We start from the raw sequence: 21,231 nt of genomic DNA on the forward strand, positions 1-21,231 counted from the left end.
ACTGCTTCCCTTTCATGTCCCTCGACTCTTATAACTGCCATCTGGTTTCTGTACAAATTGTAAATAGCCTATCACTCCCTGTATTTTACCCCTGCCACCTTCAGAATCTGAAAGGGAGTATTCCAGTCAACAGTGTCAAAAGCTTTCTCTAAGTCTACAAATGCTAGAAACGTAGGTTTGCCTTCCCTTTATCCATTTTCTAAGATAAGTCATAGGGTCAGTATTGCCTCCCGTGTTCCAACATTTCTACGGAATCCATACTGATCTTCCTTGAGGTTGGCTTCTACCAGTTTTTCCATTCGTCTGTAAAGAATTTGTGTTAGTATTTCACAGCCGTGGCTTATTAAACTGATAGATCGATAATTTTCACATCTGTCATCACCTGCTTTCTTTGGGCTTGGAATTGCTTTATTCTTCTTGAAGTCTAAGGGTATTTCGTCTGTCTCATACAGCTTGCTCACCAGATGGTAGAGTTTTGTCAGAACTGGCTCTCCCAAGGCCGTCAGTAGTTCTAATGGAATGTTGTGTACTCCAGGGGCCTTGTTTCGACTCAGGTCTTTCAGTGCTCTGTCAAACTCTTCACGCGGTATCGTATCTCCCATTTCATCTTCATCTACATCCTCTTCAATTTCCATAATATTGTCCTCAAGTACATCGCCCTTGTATAGACCCTCTATATACTCCTTCCACCTTTCTGCTTTCCCTTCTTTGCTTAGAACTGAGTTTCCATCTGAGCTCTTGATATTCATACAAGTGGTTCTCTTTTCTCCAAAGGTCTGCTTAATTTTCCTGATGGCAGTATATATCTTACCCCTAGTGAGATAAGCCTCTACATCCTTACATTTATCCTCTAGCCATCCCTGCTTAGCCATTTTGCACTTCCTGTCGATGTCATTTTTGAGACGTTTGTATTCCTTTTTGCCTGCTTCATTTACTGCATTTTTATATTTTCTCCTTTCATCAATTAAATTCAATATTTCTTCTGTTACCCAAGGATTTCTACTAGCCCTCGTCTTCTTACCTACTTGATCCTCTGCTGCCTTCACTACTTCATCCCTCAAAGCTACCCATTTTTCTTCTATTGTATTTCTTTCCCCAATTCCTGCCATTTGTTCCCTTACTCTCACCCTGAAACTCTGTACAACCTCTGGTTTAGTCAGTTGATCCAGGTCCCATCTCCTTAAATTCCCACCTTTTTGCAGTTTCTTCAGTTTTAATCTACAGTTCATAACCAAAAGATTGTGGTCAGAGTCCACATCTGCCCCCGGAAATGTCTTACAATTTAAAACCTGGTTCCTAAATCCCTATCTGATACCTTTTTGTATCTCCAGGGTTCTTCCATGTCTACAACCTTCTTTCATGATTCTTGAACCAAGTGTTAGCTATGATTAAGTTATGCTCTGCACAAAATTCTACCAGGCGGCTTCCTCTTTCATTTCTTACCCCCAATCCATATTCACCTACTACGTTTCCTTCTCTCCGTTTTCCTACTATCGAATTCCAGTCACCCATGACCATTAAATTTTCATCTCCCTTCACTATCTGAATAATTTCTTTTATTTCATCATACATTTCTTCAATTTCTTCGTCATCTGCAGAGCTAGTTGGCATATAAACTTGTACTACTGTAGTAGGCATGGGCTTCGTGTCTATCTTGGCTACAATAATGCGTTCACTATGCTGTTTGTAGTAGCTAACCCGCACTCCTATTTTTTTATTCATTATTAAACCTACTCCTGCATTACCCCTATTTGATTTTGTATTTATAACCCTGTATTCACCTGACCAAAAGTCTTGTTCCTCCTGCCACCGAACTTCACTAATTCCCACTATATCTAACTTGAACCTATCCATTTCCCTTTTTAAATTTTCTAACCTACCTGCCCGATGAAGGGACCTGACATTCCATGCTCCGATCCGTAGAACACCAGTTTTCTTTCTCCTGATAACAACGTCCTCCTGAGTAATCCCCGCCCGGAGATCCGAATGGGGGACTATTTTACCTCCGGAATATTTTACCCAGGAGGATGCCATCATCATTAACCATACAGTAAAGCTGCATGCCCTCAGGAAAAATTACGGCTGTAGTTTCCCCTTGCTTTCAGCCGTTCGCAGTACCAGCACAGCAAGGCCGTTTTGGTTAATGTTACAAGGCCAGATCAGTCAATCATCCAGACTGTTGCCCCTGCAACTACTGAAAAGGCTGCTGCCCCTCTTCAGGAACCACGCGTTTGTCTGGCCTCTCAACAGATATCCCTCCGTTGTGGTTGCACCTACGGTACGACTATCTGTATCGCTGAGGCACGCAAGCCTCCCCACCAACGGCAAGGTCCATGGTTCATGGGGGGCTGGCCAAGGTAGGCGACAATCACGAAGACAAGCAGTAGAAACCCTCTTTGTGTTCGGGTGGGTGTTATCTTGCAGGAATGCAAGCCCAGGATGGTTTGGCATGAAGGACAACAAAACGGGAAGTAGAGTATCGTCGGAGAAAACCGCTGTGCTGTAATAATGTGCGCTCGTTACAATTTTCTGTAACAGCTGACTGAATGAAGCATCTACTGGTGTGCATATCATCTTTTTGTGAAAGAGATTGTACCTGTGGAGTTAGTGCTGATTTTCTGTTGGGTCTCTGCCATTCCATTTTCTGCTTAATACATTAGTTTTCGTCACTAATAATCTAACTGGTTAAGAATATCTACGTCTACATGATGATTGTGTAGTCCACACTTTGACAGAGGGTTCAGAAAACCATTTTCACGCTGTTTCTGGACAATCGTATCTGGACATACTTGTCGGCAAGGAGTTAGCCGCAATCTTCATTTGTAAAAAACACACACATTTTCCATCTGTCGATCGCTATTTTTACTATCCCAAACTAACCGGTTCCCGGCAATGTCACTCATCATCAGATCATTTCTCGTAGGGATAGAATAGCGAGTCTTAAGGGGACCTGGACGTGATCGGAATGCATTTCTACACCTCGCTCTCAGTGCACATTACTCTTGATCTACAGTGCGGAGAAAGTTGTGGTTTTTTACCAGCAATGAATGACATTAACTCAATCTGTAAAAGGAAATTTATTGAAATATCTGTTATAGTTTAAGAATTCTAGTATTTTGCTTAATAGATGCTTTTTATAATACCCATTCCCATTCTGGTACCATTTTCTGGTCCATCATCAGTCTAATAGCGTTCAAACTGTGCCAGGGTGCTGTCAACATTCAAAGGAACACATTATGCCTCTCGTTTTGTTTGTTGTATATCTGAGGAAACAGAAAAATCCTTATTATACCACATTACTATTTTATCTAAAAAGACCACTAAAATTATATACCGAATGAGAAACATAGATCATTTCTGAGATGCATTAGGCATAATACAAAGACACTCTCCCATTCTTCACTTGAGAGAAATTTGATGAAGATGGATAAAACCATTGTGAAGTTATATGTACCCAATGTTCTGAAAATTTAGCTTCGAGGAAATGAGAAAAGAATGTTCACAGTGTTTTTGATTCACCGTACGCCTCTTACAGAACATTCCAGCAGCGTGATCTTGCTGGCCAGCTGCTTCTTTATCCTCTGTAGACTTCTTCAGCAGCCTTTTCCTTACTCTGGACTCTTTAGTGGAAGCTTTCAGCTTCAACTAGTCGCTATCTATGGCAGTCAGAGCAGCTATAATATTATTTCCTGTTTGGATGCCTAATTTGTCCATTACTTTTGTCCTGCTGATGACACCATCACTGAAACAGATGACAGCATCCATCACACCCATTTTGAGTACTGTCCATCCAACAAACACTGTTTTTGGTACTCGTTGCCACACACAGCTGTTGAAAGTCTCATTAGGGTTCTGTGTGCGGCCATGTAGACATTTGCTACGTAATTTTGTATCTGCAAGGTCCCTGTATATTGGCTTTATTGTTTCCATGACTGTGGCAGGCAATAAATGTTTATGGTGATATTCCTTGCCTGTCGCATGAGCGTGGCTGGTTTGCAGACATGTGTTTAAAGATTGTTTAAGACCAAATCAATAACTGAAAAGTAGATAAAAAAATTTGGAACGGGATAAAATTGTCTTTCAGATGGTGACAAAAAATGTTTTCGAAAATTTCAGTTATTTCATGTCCAGGTCCCCTTAGCAGTACACTACAGGCATATGACACTGAGGCTCACAGTGTCCTGGCCAGATTGGTTGCTCTGTAGCTACGAGAAATGGTCTAAATGTGGACACTTTGAGATAATACAATCAGCGATAGAGAAACAGAAAAAGGCGTAATTTCTATTTTTCTCCACGTTCCATTGACGAATAATCTGATTTCTAGCCTTTTATTACGATAGTCATTCCTCCCTGTGTAAGTGGGACTCGTCAAAATATTTCGACATTCGAAACAGACAGCTGAAAAGATCTCACCGAAACAATAAACGCTTTAGTTTTAATGACTGCCAACCAAACTGACGCATCACATTCATGACTCTCGCTCTGTCTCTCTCTCTCTCTCTCTCTCTCTCTCTATCTCTCTATTCATCTACATACATACTCCGCAATCCACCATACGGTGTGTGGCGGAGGGTACCTCGTACCACAACTAGCATCTTCTCTCCCTGTTCCACTCCCAAACAGAACGAGGGAAAAATGACTGCCTATACGTCTCTGTACGAGCCCTAATCTCTCTTATCTTATCTTTGTGGTCTTTCCGCGAAATATAAGTTGGCGGCAGTAAAATTGTACTGCAGTCAGCCTCAAATGATGGTTCTCTAAATTTCCTCAGTAGAGATTCACGAAAAGAACGCCTCCTTTCCTCCAGAGACTCCCACCCGAGTTCCTGAAGCATTTCCGTAACACTCGCGTGATGATCAAACCTACCAGTAACAAATCTAGCAGCCCACCTCTGAATTGCTTCTATGTCCTCCCACAATCCGACCTGATAGGGATCCCAAACGCTCGAGCAGTACTCAAGAATAGGTCGTATTAGTGTTTTATAAGCGGTCTCCTTTACAGATGAACCACATCTTCCCAAAATTCTACCAATGAACCGAAGACGACTGTCCGCCTTCCCCACAACTGCCATTACATGCTTGTCCCACTTCATATCGCTCTGCAATGTTACGCCCAAATATTTAATCGACGTGACTGTCTCAAGCGCTACATTACTACTGGAGTATTCAAACATTACGGGATTCTTTTTCCTATTCATCTGCATTAATTTATATTTATCAATATTTAGAGTTAGCTGCCATTCTTTACACCAAACACAAATCCTGTCCAAGTCATCTTGTATCCTCCTAGTCACTCAACGACGGCGCCTTCCCGTACACCACAGCATCATCAGCAAACAGCCGCACATTGCTATTCACCCTATCCAAAAGATCATTTATGTAGATAGAAAACAACAGCGGACCTACCATACTTCCCTGGGGCACTCCAGATAATACCCTCACCTCCGATGAACACTCACCATCGAGGACAACGTACTGGGTTCTATTACTTAAGAAGTCTTAGAGCCACTCACATATTTGAGAACCAATCCCATATGCTCGTACCGTAGTTAGGAGTCTGCAGTGGGGCACCGAGTCAAACGCTTTCCGAAAGTCAAGGAATATGGCATCCGTCTGATACCCTCCATCCATGGTTCGCAAGATACCATGTGAAAAAAGGGCGAGTTGCGTTTCGCAGGAGCGATGCTTTCTAAAGCCGTGCTGATGCATGGACAGCAATTTCTCTGTCTCAAGGAAAGTCATTATATTCGAACTGAGAATATGTTCGAGAATCCTGCAACAAACCGATGTTAAGGATATTGGTCTGTAATTTTGAGGATCCGTCCTTCTACCTTTCTTATTTACAGGCGTCACCTGCGCTATTTTCCAGTCGCTCGGGACTTTACGTTGGGCAAGAGATTCACGATAAATGCAAGCTAAGTAAGGAGCCAATGCAGTAGAGTACTCTCTGTAAAACCGAATTGGAATCCCATCAGGACCTGGCGATTTATTTATTTTCAACCCATTCAGCTGCTTCACAACCCCAGGGATGTCTATCACTATGCCCTCCATATGGGAATCTGCACGAGACTCAAACGGCGGTATGTTTGTACGATCCTTCTGCCTGAAAGATTTCTCAAATGCTAAATTTAAAATTTCAGCTTTCGTTTTGCTGTCTTCCGTTGCCAGGCCAGACTGATCGGTGAGTGACTGGATGGAAACCTTCCACACGCTTACCGATTTTACGTAAGACCAGAATTGCCTTGGGTTTCAGCAAGATCTTTTGCTAAGGTATGACGGTGGTAGTGGTTGTATGCTTCGCGCATCGCTCTTTTTACAGCAGCACGAATCTCTACTAACTTTTGCCTGTCCTCATTCTCCCGATCTTTCTTGTACCGCGAGTGCAACTGTCTTTGCTTCCTGAGCATTCTCCGAATTGCGCTGTTAAACCACGGTGGGTCTCTCTCTCTCTCTCTCTACTATAACTCGATAAATTCGTTGCATCTTCTCATCGTTCCCCCAATGAAACGAACTATTGGTTCTTGGTTCGCCTTCCCCACAACATTTTCTGTGTAATGGTTCCAATTTACATTGCCTCTAATTGCACTCTGCAATCTCTAGGCGTTCTGTCAGTTTGTTAATGGAAGGAAGAATGGAGGCGATACCAAGGTTTGAGTACAACAGGCACGTTCAAATGTACGTAGGTTTCGGTAGTTATGCAGAGATGAAGAGAGACATGTACAAGATAAACTGGTGTGGAGGGCTCCATCAACCTAATCTGAAGGTCACAACAAGAAACAACGAAGCTGTTCTGGGCCAGCTACATAGGACTCCTCGGAGACGATTTCTTCGAATACTGGGTGGAGGGACTAAAATAATTAACAGTATCATCGAATGTTGCTTTGAGAACTGCTACGGTATTTGTAACAATAAGTTCACTTCCTGTAAACCAATATCTCTTTAGGCACTGTCAAAAGATATTTAAGAGCTTGTGACTCCTTTCACGTAAAAAAATAAATCGTAATTAGACTTACTCCAAATACCATAGATGTGACATGACTTACGACTCTGATATTGATATCGTTCATAAATCTCTGTCCACACGTGAAACCATTCGAAGAATTTCTTTCCAGGAATCCGAGTGAAGAAACAAGTGTGGAATTTTGTAAAGCCATAGCTGCACAAGTTTTGTTGTACGGTTCAGAGACATGAGTGATCAAAACAAACCATCTGAATAAAACAGTGATTCTTGAGATCTGTGGAAGGGAGTACCAGACTGGATGCGTTTAAAAATGACGGTCTGATGAGAGATGTGAACATTTTAAAAGTGGAAGACAGAATGAAAGAAACAGGACGCCTGAACAGTATGCAAGAAGAAAGAACCCAAAAGAAGTTTAAATCGTATAGACCTAATTGTAGAAGAGAAATTAGGTCACCAAGTAAACGTTGCTAACAGTTTGCTCTGTTACTGGAATAGTACTCATTACAAGAAGTAGTTCGGTTATACAATTATCAGCTACTTACTCAACAACAAAACTATCACACAAGAACAGTAAAATGGAAAGTGCCTCTGAATTTCTACGTTAAACAGGTGACATCATTGCTATCGTATTCAGCATCGTGATAGAAACATAGGTACTAATATTAAGAGGCTAATAATTTCTTTCCTCCGGAAGAGGGAAGTGAAACGTAAGTAAGTTTTCACGTCAAAGGCGAGTGTCCAAGATACGCGGTGCTTTACACTGTTTTCTACTCAGTGATTGACAGCTGTGATAAGACGAAGAAGTTAATGCATTGCCGATACGATGTAGCAATCCCCAGGAATGAGTAACTAGCTATCCATGCACACGATTTGCGAAATATGCTAACACTATATCACTCTGTCTATCAAGATCTCTTTCAAGTCGGCGAATTCCAACAAACAACTGCAGTAATCATAAAAATCCGCAATACTGTGCGTTGCTGTACTTACAAAAATGTGGTACTCCGTTATCGGCTACAGGAACCAAAGAACCTCGTTATTTGTCTTGGTGCCAATCTACAGGTTCCTTAAAGCATGCAGTAAGAGATTGAGTGCTCCGCAGACTGTCTAAATGCTGTCTCAACGTGTTGTCCCCACCTGCTTCTGTATGATGGACGGGACTGAAGGCAAATCTATCCATTCGTAAAAGCGCATCTACGTCTATATACTACAGCCCTCTGTGAATATATGGCAGTGGGTACTTTCCATTACGCTAGTAATTTGGGACTCTTACCGTTCCATCTAATCTTGTGTTCGCGATCCTAACGGAAGAAGTACGTAGGGGGTGGGGGGTGGCGGGGGGGGGGGGGGCTGTAGTATATTTTCATAGATATCTCACTTGAAGTTGATTCTTGCAACTTTGTAGTTAGGCTTTCTCGGAATAGTTTGCGTCTAAGCTTCTGCCAGTTTCGTTTTTCCAGTTTCCCCAGCACGCTTTCTCATGGGTCAAATAAACCTGTGACGAATCGTGCTCTCCTTCTTTGCACACGTTCACTACCCCCTGTTAGTCCATTTTAGGAATGGTCTCAAACACTTCAGTAATGTTCTAGGATGGATCTCATGTGCGTCTTGAGACCAATTTCCTCTGTGGACTCATAGTATTTTCCTAGTATTCTGCCAGAAACCAGACACTGCCACCTGTTTTGCTTACGACTGAGCTTATGTGACCGTCCCATTTCATATCCGCACAAATTGCTATGTCCAGGTATTTGTATGAGATGACTGATTCCAATTGTGGCTCATTGAGATTTTAGTCACAGAATGATGGTTTTTCGTTTTTTGAAGTACATCATTGTACATTTCTTAACAGTTAAAGCAAGTTGCAAATATTTCCAATGCTTTGGAATCTTATCGAGATATGGCTAAATATTAGTGCAGCCTTGTTTATACAGTATTTCATTGTACGTAGATAATCCGCATCATCCGATAGGTGACTGAATCTTCTGCGATAAGTCTGAGATTACAATTAACACTGAAAGCAAGATCGTTAATACATAACATGAACAGCAAGAGTCCCAGTTCACTACACTGGGGCATACCTGAAGTCCATCCAAGGCAACGGGCTGCGTCCTCCCAAACAAGAAACCTACAACCAGTTACAAATTTCGCTTGATACCCCATGCGATCGTGCTTTCGATAGTAAGTGTAGATGTGAACTGAGTCAAATGCTTTTCGGAAGTTAAGAAATATTGCATCTACCTGATTACCTTGTTCGACGGCTTTCTGGACGCTGTGTGATGACCAATGATACATGAATGTGGCCAACAGAACCACTGACATTTGTGCTCTCAAACAAAATGGAGAGGGAACACCGTCTGCAGATGTCCGCTTCACAGTCTCAGCGCTGCATCGTGAAGATATTTTGATGAAAGAGATGGCAGAATATCGCAACTTGGTACAAAGACGTGAGTACTTTAATTGTGTGTGAAGAGAATCCGTTTCTCTTTCACAACATAAGTAAAGATTGTCACAATGGGAGTAAACGCGAAGCAGCAATAAACGACGTATGCGGTACTTTGAAAATATGTAGGACACAAACAACAGTGGAGGAAATAAAAAAAAAAGGAAAGAGGATTAATGTGTAACGTTCCGTCCACAAAGAGGTCATTAGAGGTGGAGCACAAGCTCGGACTGTTTTGTTAAGGATAGGGAAGGAAATCGACTGTGCCCTTTTGAAGGAACCATGCCCGCCTTTTCCTGGAGCGATTTACGTAAATCACGGAGAACATAAGTGGATCGTCGGACAGGGACTTGAGTCGTCGTCCGCAGCTCGTGGTCGTGCGGTAGCGTTCTCGCTTCCCACGCCCGGGTTCCCGGGTTCGATTCCCGGCGGGGTCAGGGATTTTCTCTGCCTCGTGATGACTGGGTGTTGTGTGATGTCCTTAGGTTAGTTAGGTTTAAGTAGTTCTAAGTTCTAGGGGACTGATGACTATAGATGTTAAGTCCCATAGTGCTCAGAGCCATTTGAACCATTTTGAACTTGAGTCGTCGTTCTCCAAAATGTGAGTCCAGTATGGTAACCACTGCGCCATCTCTCTCCGTAAATTAAAAAGATAATAAAAACTCTATGTAATCAATTACGCCAAGAAAGAAATTGAACTCTAAGATAGAACTGCTGCAGAAAGATGATGTTTACGTAGCAAAAAAACTATATTGTGAGAGAAAGGACAGTTGTTCGAGTGATAAGAGCAGCGTAGGTATTGATAATTATCCTCTCACATCCTCCAATAATTTCATTCTCTAAAAGGAATACTTTTCAAAGACATTTCAATTTTCTCCCCCCTCCATCTACCTGCTCATTCATCTTTTCACCCATGCTGACTTTTTTTCTTGTCGTATTATTCATTGCCATGACATATATTGCAACGACCACAAATAAAGAAATAACTCTCAATTTCCTTTTGGCAATCGACAGCGTTTCGATAATCTTTGTGTTCAATACTGATGACGCTTTGTGGATTGTCTACATCTACATGACTAATCTGCAGTTCACACTTAAGTACCTGACAAAGGCTTCATAAAACCACTTTCATATTATTTCTCGACCGTTCCACTCTCGAAGATCATGAGGAAAAAATGAAAACTTCAATCTTTGGTTGGCTAGTTGGTTGATTTGGGCGACGGGACCACACAGTGAGGTCATCGGTCCCATGGGATTAGGGAAGGATGGCGAACGTAGTCGACCGTGCCCTTTCTAAGGGACCATCCCGGTATTTGCCTGGAGCGATTTAGGGAAATCACGGAAAACCTAAATCAGGATGGCCGGACGCGGGTTTGAACCGTCGTCCTCCCGAATGCGAGTCCAGCGTGCTAACCACTGCTCTACCTCGCTCGGTACTTAAATCTTCAGTGCGAGCTCTGATTTCTCTTACCTTATCACGACGGTCGTTCCTCCCTACGTAGATGGGAGTCAACAAAATATTTTCGCATTCCGAGGAGGAAGTTGGCGATTGAAATTTCGTGAAAAGATATCGCCGCAACGAAAAATTCGCTTATCATATCCGTGACTCTCTCTGCCCTACTCTGTAATAACGCAAAACGAGCTGCTTATTTTTGAACTTTTCCAGTTTCATCTGACAATCGCATCTGATAAGGATCTCACACTTCGTGACATTACTCCGGAATAGGACGAACGAGAGTAATGTAGGCAGTCTCTTCAGTAGTTTTTTTACATCCTCTTAAGTGTTCTGTCAATAAATTCGGACTCTTGTTTGCCTTTTCCATAACATTTTATTTGTGATGGCTCCAACTTAAGTTGTTCTTAATGGTAATTCCTAAGTATTTAGTTGAATCGACAACCCTTAAATCTGTACTATTGATCGTATAACGGAATGTTTTTGGTTCAAATGGCTCTGAGCACTATGGGACTTAACATCTGTGGTCATCAGTCCCCTAGAACTTAGAACTACTTAAACCTAACTAACCTACGGACATCACACACATCCATGCCCGAGGCAGGATTCGAACCTGCGACCGTAGCGGTCACGCGGTTCCAGACTGAAGCGCCTAGAACCGCACGGCCACACCGGCCGGCGGAATGTTTTTAGTACAGATGTTGAGGATCTTACAGATTTTATTGTTCAGGTCAAGTGCCACTTTTGACACCACGCGGATATTGGGTCAATCATTTTGAAATTCGTATTGACCTTCTGACGCGCTCACTAGACGGTATACGACAGCATTATCTGCAAGCAATCTAAGAGGTGTCATCGTGCCGTCTCCTAAATCATTTCCATAGATGAAGAACAGCAGAGGGTCTATAACGCTTTCTTGGGGAACCTAAGATAATACCTCAGTTTCACTCGCTGGCTTTCCGTCAGTTACTACCAACTATGAGCTTTCTGGTAGGAAATACGAAACCAGTAGCACAACTGAGACGATACTCAATAGATGCGCAATTTGTTTAGAAGACGCTTGTGAGGAATTTACATTCGCTTTCGAGAGCTTTATTGCTTTCTATATCGACATTTAGGACTCTCCAGTACGTAGCTGAATCCGATCACAAACGTTCTACAAAGTGAAAACTCTGCAGTGAGTAAAAGATTTTATTCATAACTGCCGTGATGCTATAAGGCCAATCTCATCACTGCACCGTTTACCGCAAGAATCCTGGTACTGTAATGTTAGTGAGAGAGCCTGTAGCGTTCCTGGCTCTAGGGGCCACTGCTTTATTGCTACAAATGACACTTGAGCTCAGCATGACTGTAACAGCAGACTATGACGTCACGGGGTGAGATGGCGCACCCACGAAACATGAAGCACTCGAAGGGAATTGCAGCAGAAACTAATTGCATTCTGATCGGCTGCTGTAGTGGCAGCTAAAGTGGGCTGCCGACTTGTCTGCGAGGTAAACCGCTTATTTTCTTTTATTAATATTAACTAGATTACGCTTCAGATGTGCTCCAAAATACAAATGACGTATTTAGATATTCATTGTACAGTTTATTTTAGATAAGCAATCGATTAGCTAAAGAGACATGAATCACTTGATGCCTATCGTCAGTGTAACTAATGACCGCCCTGCGATGTTGCTGACCTCAACCAAGCATTGCTAACAAGGGAACCTCCCCATCGCACCCCCCTCAGATTTACTTATAAGTTGGCACAGTGGATAGGCCTTGAAAAACTGAACACAGATCAATCGAGAAAACAGGAAGAAGTTATGTGCAACTATGAAAAAAAGGCAAAATATACAAACTGAGTAGTCCATGCGCAAGATAGGCAACATTAAGGAACAGTGAACTCAGGAACACCGTGGTCCCGTGGTTAGCGTGACCAGCTGCGGAACGAGAGGTCCTTGGTTCAAGTCTCCCATCGCATGAGAATTTTATTTTCGCAAAGTTATGATCCGTCCGTTCGTTCATTGACGTCTCTGTTCACTGTAAGAAGTTTAGTGTATGTGTTTTGCGACCGCACCGCAAAACCGTGCGATTAGTAGACGAAAGGACGTGCCTCTCCAATGGCAACCGAAAACATTTGATCGCAAGGTCATAGGTCAACCGATTCCTCCAAAGGAAAACACGTCTGATATATTATATACGACACTGGTGACGGCATGTGCGTCACATGACAGGAATATGTTGTCGACCCACCTAACTTGGCGAATGGGTAAAAAGATTCTTCTACCTTGCCCCATTTAGGTTTTCTTATTTAGGTGTAGCGTCCCCATACTACGGCGCAGCTACTTCGCATCGGAGTGACGGATAGTAATCGTCTGAAAATAAAAAATTAAAATTTTCACACTAGGAAAGATTTGAACAAAGGACCTCTCGTCCCGTAGTCGTTCACGCTAACCACGGGGCCACGGTGCTCCTGAGCTCGCTGTTCTTTAATGTTGCCTATCTTGCACATGGACTACTCAGTTTCTATATTTTGCTTTTTTTTCATAGTTGCACATAACTTCTTCCTGTTTTCTCTGTTGATCTGTGTTCAGTTTTTCAAGGCCTATCCACTGTACCAACTTATAACTAAATCTGAGGGGGATGCGATGGGGAGGTTCCCTTGTAAGTATGATGGCGTAGTGCTGGGACTTGTGCGATTAAGCTCGGCCATCTCCGAACAAAGCAGAGCATATCACGAGTTTAGGAATTTCTAATTAGTGATGTGTTAACAATATGTACCGAGTGATTCAAAAAGAAAGAACAGTTTCAGTTGTTTATTACAGACAAGCTGTAAAAGATAGGAACACACTGAGCATGTCACTGGATAGAGGAAGGTTCAAAGTTTTGACAGAGCTGCGCTGCTGGAGGAAAATGAATCACTGCTTCGATAACCAAGTGTTCTTTGTTATCCGTTCATTTAGTCTCCTTTTTTTGTATACATCATCAAAATTTTTATTGCAGGTAAATACTGGATGCATTTACATAAAAAAGATGATCGAAATGGTTATATTCTTCCTTGGTATATGACAGTTTCAAGGATATAAGTCTTAAAAAATATTGTTAAAATGCTGTTTCAACATATAAAAATGTGAGGGTGATTATCAGAAACAACATTCCTCATTGTTTCAAAATCTGAAAGCATAATGGAAGATGTGAAGGAAATATACAAAAAAAATAACATGCTGCTTTTAGAAGTGTGGTCAATTCACCTCCGTACTAAGAAAACCGTACAGTACGCATTCGTTTCTATGGGGGTACAGTCATTGATTAAGGTGACTCCAATACAGAATTTGTATTGGGGAAAAATGCTTCTTGTTGTTGTGGTCTTCAGTACAGAGACTAGTTTGATGCTCTCTCCATGCTACTCTATCCTGCGCAAGCTGCTTCAACTCACAGTACCTACTGCAAATCTGCTTAGTGTATTCATCTCTTGGTCTCCCTCTACGATTTTTACCCTCCACGCTGCCTTCCAACACCAAACTGGTGATCCCTTGATGCCTCAGAATATGTCCTACCAACCGATCCCTACTTCTAGGCAAGGTGTGCCACAAATTTCTCTTCTCCCCAATTCTGTTCAATACCTCCTCATTAGTTATGTGATCTACCCATCCAATCTTCAGCATTCTTCTGTAGCACCACATTTCGAAAGATTCTATTCTCTTCTCGTCCAAACTATTTATCGTACATGTTTCACTTCCATACATGGCTACACTCCATACAAATACTTTCAGAAACGACTTCCAGACACTTATATCTATACTCGATGTTAACAAATTTCTCCTCTTCAGAAACGCTTTCCTTGCCATTGCCAGTCTACATTTTATATCCTCTCTACTTCGACCAGCATCAGTTACTTTGCTCCCCAAATAGCAAAACTCATTTACTACTTTAAGTGTCTCATTTCCTAATCTAATTCCCTCAGTATCACCCGACTTAATTCGACTACATTCCATTATCCTCGTTTTGCTTTTGTTGATGTTCATCTTATATCCTCCTTTCAAGACACTGTCCATTCCGTTCAACTGCTCTTCCAAGTCCTTTGCTGTCTTTGACAGAATTACAATGTCATCGGCGAACCTCAAAGTTTTTATTTCTTCTCCATGGATTTTAATACCTACTCCGAATTTTTCTTTGATTTCCTTTACTGCTTGCTCAATATACAGATTTAATAACATCGGGGAGAGGCTACAACCCTGTCTCACTCCCTTCTCAACCACTGCTTTCCTTTCATGCCCCTCGACTCTTGTAACTGCCATCTGGTTTCTGTACAAATTGTAAATAGCCTTTCACTCCCTGTATTTTATCCTTGCCACCTTCAGAATTTGGAAGAGAGTATTCCAGTCAACATTGTCAAAAGCTTTCTCTAAGTCTACAAATGCTAGAAACGTAGGTTTGCCTTTCCGTAATCTATCTTCTAAGATAAGTTGTAGGGTCAGTACTACCTCACGTGTTCCAATATTTCTACGGAACCCAAACTGATCTTCCCCGAGGTCGGATTCTACCAGTTTTTCCATTCGTCTGTGAAGAATTTGCGTTAGTATTTTGCAACCGTGACTTATTAAACTGATAGTTTGGTAATTTTCACACCTGTCAATGCCTGCTTTCTTTGGGCTTGGAATTATTATATTCTTCTTGAAGTCTGAGGGTATTTCGCCTGTCTCATCCATGCTTAGCATTGTTAAATTTACATAACATCAAATATAATCTGTTACTGCATAAGTTGCCATGAATTCAGTGACTTCCTTTACACTGTAACTCCATTATCTAACTACACTCAGAAAATTCATAACATACAAAATGTACTTTTTCATGAAAAACACAATTTTTTTGGTTGTGTGCTCACAAACAACAAGTACTTTGCTGCAGGTTTCTCTAATCCAAGTGCAGATGATACGCCATAGTTTGTATTAATGAAGCTGTTCTCTGGTAGAAAGCTTCTCATTACTGTCCATAGCAGAACAGAGCCTAAAACTGAAAATAAGAAGCCCAAATACTTTTATACAACTTTTGAATTTTGCGGTGCTGCTGTCATATGATGCCGGTCACATATACGCATCGCAATTCCAGTTGACGTGAGCAGGACTAATATTTTTGTCACATCTCGTTTCGGGAAGAGCCTTACTCTCAAGATGGGATTTAGAACACTAACAGGTCGCTGCTCCATAGAACTGAGCGTAGTAAAACAGCACATTACGAGTGTCAATAGATTTTGGCTTAAGTAACAAATGTTGACAGCAATAGAATGAAATTTTCACTCTACAGCGGAGTGTGCGCTGATACGAAACTTCCTGGCAGAGTAAAACTGTGTGCCGGGCCGAGACCCGAACTCAAGACCTTTGCCTTTCGCGGGCAAGTGCTCTACCAACTGAGATACCAAAGCACGACTCACGCCCCCTCCTCACAGCTTTAATTCCGCCAGTACCTCGTCTCCTCGTGCTTGGGTAGCTCACTTGGTAGAGCACTTGCCCGCGAAAGGCAAAGGTCTCGAGTTCGAGTCTCGATCCGACACACAGTTTTAATCTGCCAGGAAGTTTCGTTAACAGCAATATCTTCTTGTTATTTTGTATCTTTTGAATGCCGAATCCATCTCTAGTGCGAAAAGAACGTGCTACTGGTTTCGCCATAAGTCACCGCAGAGTTTTGGAGGGAAGAGTAAAAGTTTCACACAAACATGAAAACATGGAGCGTAACCTAACTTAATGTGTGGAAGAGCACGATGAATCAGATTAAGCCCCACCTTTTCTCTGCGACTACGGCGAGTGCGTCTTGCTCTTATTGGCTTTGCTTTTATGTGCAGGCACACGGAGACCAACGAGAAGATGAAGCCTCGGCGGGGTTGGTCGCAAACTACCGCCATGTTGGCGACAGTAATGGTATTAATGACGTTCAGTTGCGCAGATGGCGCCATCTCCGTCGACGTAACCTGCACTCAACAGATCTGTGAGGTAAGCAAACTGATATTCACTACTGGATAAAAGTATCACCAGGCTTTCTCACACATTAGAATTACCAGTTCTATGTATCCGTGTATCTCATGCCTGTTTTCTAGTGCCATCCTTTACCTTCCCCTGTATCGTCATGGACTCTAGTAAAGAGCTTCGTTGGTCCGCCTACCATCAGTTCGCCTAGTTGCATTTTCCACCCACCACTAATTTGTTAGCATACTGGACTCTTATTCAGGAGGATGACAGTTCAAACCCGCGTCCAGCCATCCTGATTTAGGTTTCCCGTGATTTTCATAAATCGTTTCATGCAAATACTGGGATGGTTCATTTGAAAGGGCGAAGCCAGCTTCCTTCCCCATCCTTCCCTAATCCACTGTGGTACCAAAATGGCAATTGACCCTGAATAAAGAAAAGTGCGAAGTTATTCACATGAGAACTAAAAGAAATCAGCTAAATTTCGATTACGCGATAAGTCACACAAATCTGAAGGCTGTAAATTCAGTTTAATCCTTAGGGATTACAGTTACAAATAACCTAAATTGAAACGATCACATAGATAACATTGTGGGTAGAGCAAACCAAAGAATGCGATTCATTGGCAGAACACTTAGAAGGTGCAACAGGTCTACTGAAGAGACTGCTTACACCACGCTTGTCCGCCCTGTTCTGGAGTATTGCTGCGCGGTGTGGGATCCGCATCAGGTGGGACTGACGGATGACATCGAAAAAGTACAAAGAAGGGCAACTCGTTTTGTATTAGCGCGAAATAGGGGAGAAAGTGTCACAGACATGATACGTGAATTGGAGTGGCAATCATTAAACCAAAGGCGTTTTTCATTGCGACGGGATCTTCTCGTGACATTTCAATCACCAGTTTTCTCCTCCGATTGCGAAAACATTCTGTTGGTACCCACCTACATGGGGAGAAATGATCATCACGATAAAATAAGAGAAGTCAGGGCTCGTACAGAAAAATGTAAAGAAAACAAAAGAAAAATAGCTATAATAAAGCAGACTATCAAATTCAGCTGTGGAATCGACAGAATACGACACAGCTACTAAATTTGACTTCACTGACATAATTAATGAGTTTACTTCGCTCAAAGCTAGGAAAAATTATAATACCAATATAGAAGTCTTGGAAAGGAATATGTTCACAATACTTCGTTATAGCTATTTTCCTTTTATTTCCAGTTGCTAATTAATGTGATATTAATATTAATGAAGAGCCAATAAAACCTGTCCTTTATTATATTAAGTCTACAACTTGGCTTCTGCCGGTTTGCAGTAGACAGCAGTAGCGGGTAGCGGCGGTGCAAGTTCAAAAATGGTTCAAATGGCTCCAAGCACTATGGGACTTAACATTTGAGGTCATCAGTCCCCTAGAACTTAGAACTACTTACACCAAACTAACCTAAGGACATTACACACTCCATGTCCAGGCAGGATTCGAACCTGCGACCGTAGCAGCAGCGCGGTTCTGGACTGAAGCGCCTAGAACCGCGTGGCCACAATGTCCGGCGGCGGTGCAAGTGGTAAATCCTAAGCGTCGTACAGTAGTTTTAGCCATTTGTAAACATAACGCCATCAAAATATTAGTAGATTTGTGATTACATCATCAAGTTATTCCTCACTGCATACGTCAACTTACGAGCCCAATTCTCGGCATTTGTGGGAAGTTTTAATTTTGTGCTTTAACATGGAGAAATCTGCGACTGAGGCTCATAAAATGCTGTGTAAACCTATGGCGAGGCACCTATTAGTGAAAGAACATGCAGAGAATTGTTGCAACGATTCAAGAACGGTCCTTTTGACGTCGAAGACCGTCATGGTGGTGGAAGACAGAAGGTTTTCGAAGCTGCTGAAACAGACGTTAAGAAGAAGATCGTTATGGAAACCAACTGATGCGTTTGAAGGCATGCACTGAAAGACAAACGGCAACAGCAGAGAGACAGACAGGAAAAGCTGATTCTGCAGCATGACAGTGCTCGACTCCATGTCGCAAAACCTATCAAAACATACTTATGAACGTTGAAATGTGAAGGTCTGTCTACCCGCCCTATTCTCCAGACGTTGCTCCCTCTGAGTACCACCTCTTTCGATCAATGGTACACGGTCTGGCTGACTAGAACTTCCAGTCATATGAACTAGTACAAAACTATATCGTTTCATGGATCTCTTCAAACGACGCCCAGTTCTTTCTCCGCGGAATTCGTATGCTGCCCGAAAGATGGAAGAAAGTAGTGGCTAGCGATGGCCAACACTCTGAATGGCATTTTTTAAAAAAGTTTTCACAATAGAGCCTCGAACTTACAAGGAAACCTCCCCATCGCACCCCCGTCAGGTTTAGTTATAAGTTGACACAGTGGATAGGCCTTGAAAAACTGAACACAGATCAATCGATAAAACAGGAAGAAGTTGTGTGGAACTATGAAAAAATAAGTAAAATATACAAACTGAATAGTCCATGCTAAGATAGGCAACATCAAGGACAATGTAAGTTAAGGAGCGCCGTGATCCCGTGGTTAGCGAGAGCAGCTACGGAACGAAAGGTCGTATGTTCAAGTCTTCCCTCGAGTGAAAAGTTTAATTTTCTATTTTCAGTTTATGTGACAAACTCTTATGTTTTCATCACTTTTTTGGGAGTGATTATCACATCCACAAAAACCTAAATCGGACAAGGTAAAAGAATCTTTTTACCCATTCGCTAAGTGTACAAGTTAGGTGGGTCGACAACATATTCCTGTCATGTGACGCGCATGCCGTCACCAGTGTCGTATAGAATATATCAGACGTGTTTTCCTGTGGAGGAATCGGTTGACCTATGACCTTGCGATCAAATGTTTTCGGTTCCCATTGGAGAGGCACGTCCTTTCGTCTACTAATCGCACGGTTTTGCGGTGCGGTCGCAAAACACAGACACTAAACTTATTACAGTGAACAGAGACGTCAATGAACGAACGGACAGATCATAACTTTGCGAAAATAAAGAAAGTAAAATTTTCAGTAGAGGGAGGACTTGAACCAAGGACCTCTCGTTCCGCACTCACGTTAACCACGGGACCACGGTGCTCTTGACCTCAGAGCTTCCTTGATGTTGCCTGTGTTACGCATGGACTACTAAGTTTGTATATTTTGCTTATTTTTTTCATAGTTCCACACAACTTCTTCCTGTTTTCTCGATTGATCTGTGTTCAGTTTTTCAAGTCCTATCCGCTGTGCCAACTTATAACTAAATCTGAGGGGGGTGCGATGGGGAGGTTCCCTTGTTAGAGAAAATCGGCGGAAGCATAGTTGTAGACCTAATACATCATATTAAGCGAAATTTACAGTAACTGCCATAAACAATAAGACATAGATAATGAAGGAGAAATACCGACTTATACCGCATGAAGGCTGTAGTAACAAGACACAGATTTTGTTTTACTTACAATTCTTTTAGGAAGTTACACAATTTGTTGTTTATTTACTACAATGATACGTTTAATTTCCCGTATGCAATATTTTTTATCCATATAGCTCATTTAAGTAAAGTTAAATTAACCTCTTACCATCAAAGTTGTACCAACGGCGCAGGATAATCTCAGTACGGCGCTGTACACGGGAGTTAAGGGTAATGAACAATATAAAGAAATATCAAGTTTGCGAAAATTTCACACAGTTTCTGCAGCACAAGACTAATATTCAAGTCTAGCCAGGAAACACTGACAAAACTTGTTCTGTTTGTGGGGAATGTGGCAGCGAGTCGTGGTCTTCTAGTTAGCGTTGCTGACTCTCGATCATGGGGCCTCAAGTTCGATTACCAGCCGGGTCGAAGATTTTCCACACTCTGGAGTGTGTGTGTGTGTGTGTGTGTGTGTGTGTGTGTGTGTGTGTGTGTGTGTGTGTTTCGTCGACATCGTCATTTCACCATAAACAACGCGCAAGCGTCAAAGACTTGCACCGGGTCGCTTGACTCCCCAAATGGGGATGGTCAGCCAGTGATGCCACATACACAATTTTTGTGGGAATTCTTTTGAAAGGTGCCACAATAAACGACTCACCAGGAACATGAGGGATGACATAGTTTCGAAAAATGCACACTGCACAGACTTTTTATTAAAAAGTGAAGCATCAGTGTTGTGTTCACAAAATGTACTTGGCATACAACATAAATGTGGCAAAAATACAACAGATTACCAACAATTTGCAATCATTTATTACGAGGGTCGGTCAAAAAGTAATGCCTCCCATTTTTTTTCTACTTAAAGAAATTAAGTTAAGTGAAAAATTTGAATTTGGCGCCATTCCTCAAACCTTCTTCTGCAATCCACTGCAGTAGTAACTTTCTGTGTCAACAGGTGGCAGCACAGCAGAAGTTTGTAAGATGGCCGACATCGATGTTCGTTTGAGACAGCGTTGTGTGA

The 21,231-nt window shown here is 42.1% G+C and overlaps 1 protein-coding gene across 1 annotated transcript in view; it reads left to right on the forward strand.

Annotated features, from left to right (window-relative positions):
- LOC126198743 (uncharacterized) overlaps positions 1–21,231 on the forward strand; it is a 213,109-nt gene that overhangs the window by 16,966 nt on the left and 174,912 nt on the right. The window contains exon 2 of the mRNA XM_049935293.1: positions 16,678–16,825. Within this exon, the coding sequence (XP_049791250.1) occupies positions 16,700–16,825 (126 nt within the window). The 5' untranslated portion in view covers positions 16,678–16,699. The remainder of the gene's footprint in view (positions 1–16,677; positions 16,826–21,231) is intronic.

This window comes from Schistocerca nitens, chromosome 8 (assembly GCF_023898315.1).
Source record: "Schistocerca nitens isolate TAMUIC-IGC-003100 chromosome 8, iqSchNite1.1, whole genome shotgun sequence".
Taxonomy (NCBI): domain Eukaryota; kingdom Metazoa; phylum Arthropoda; class Insecta; order Orthoptera; family Acrididae; genus Schistocerca; species Schistocerca nitens.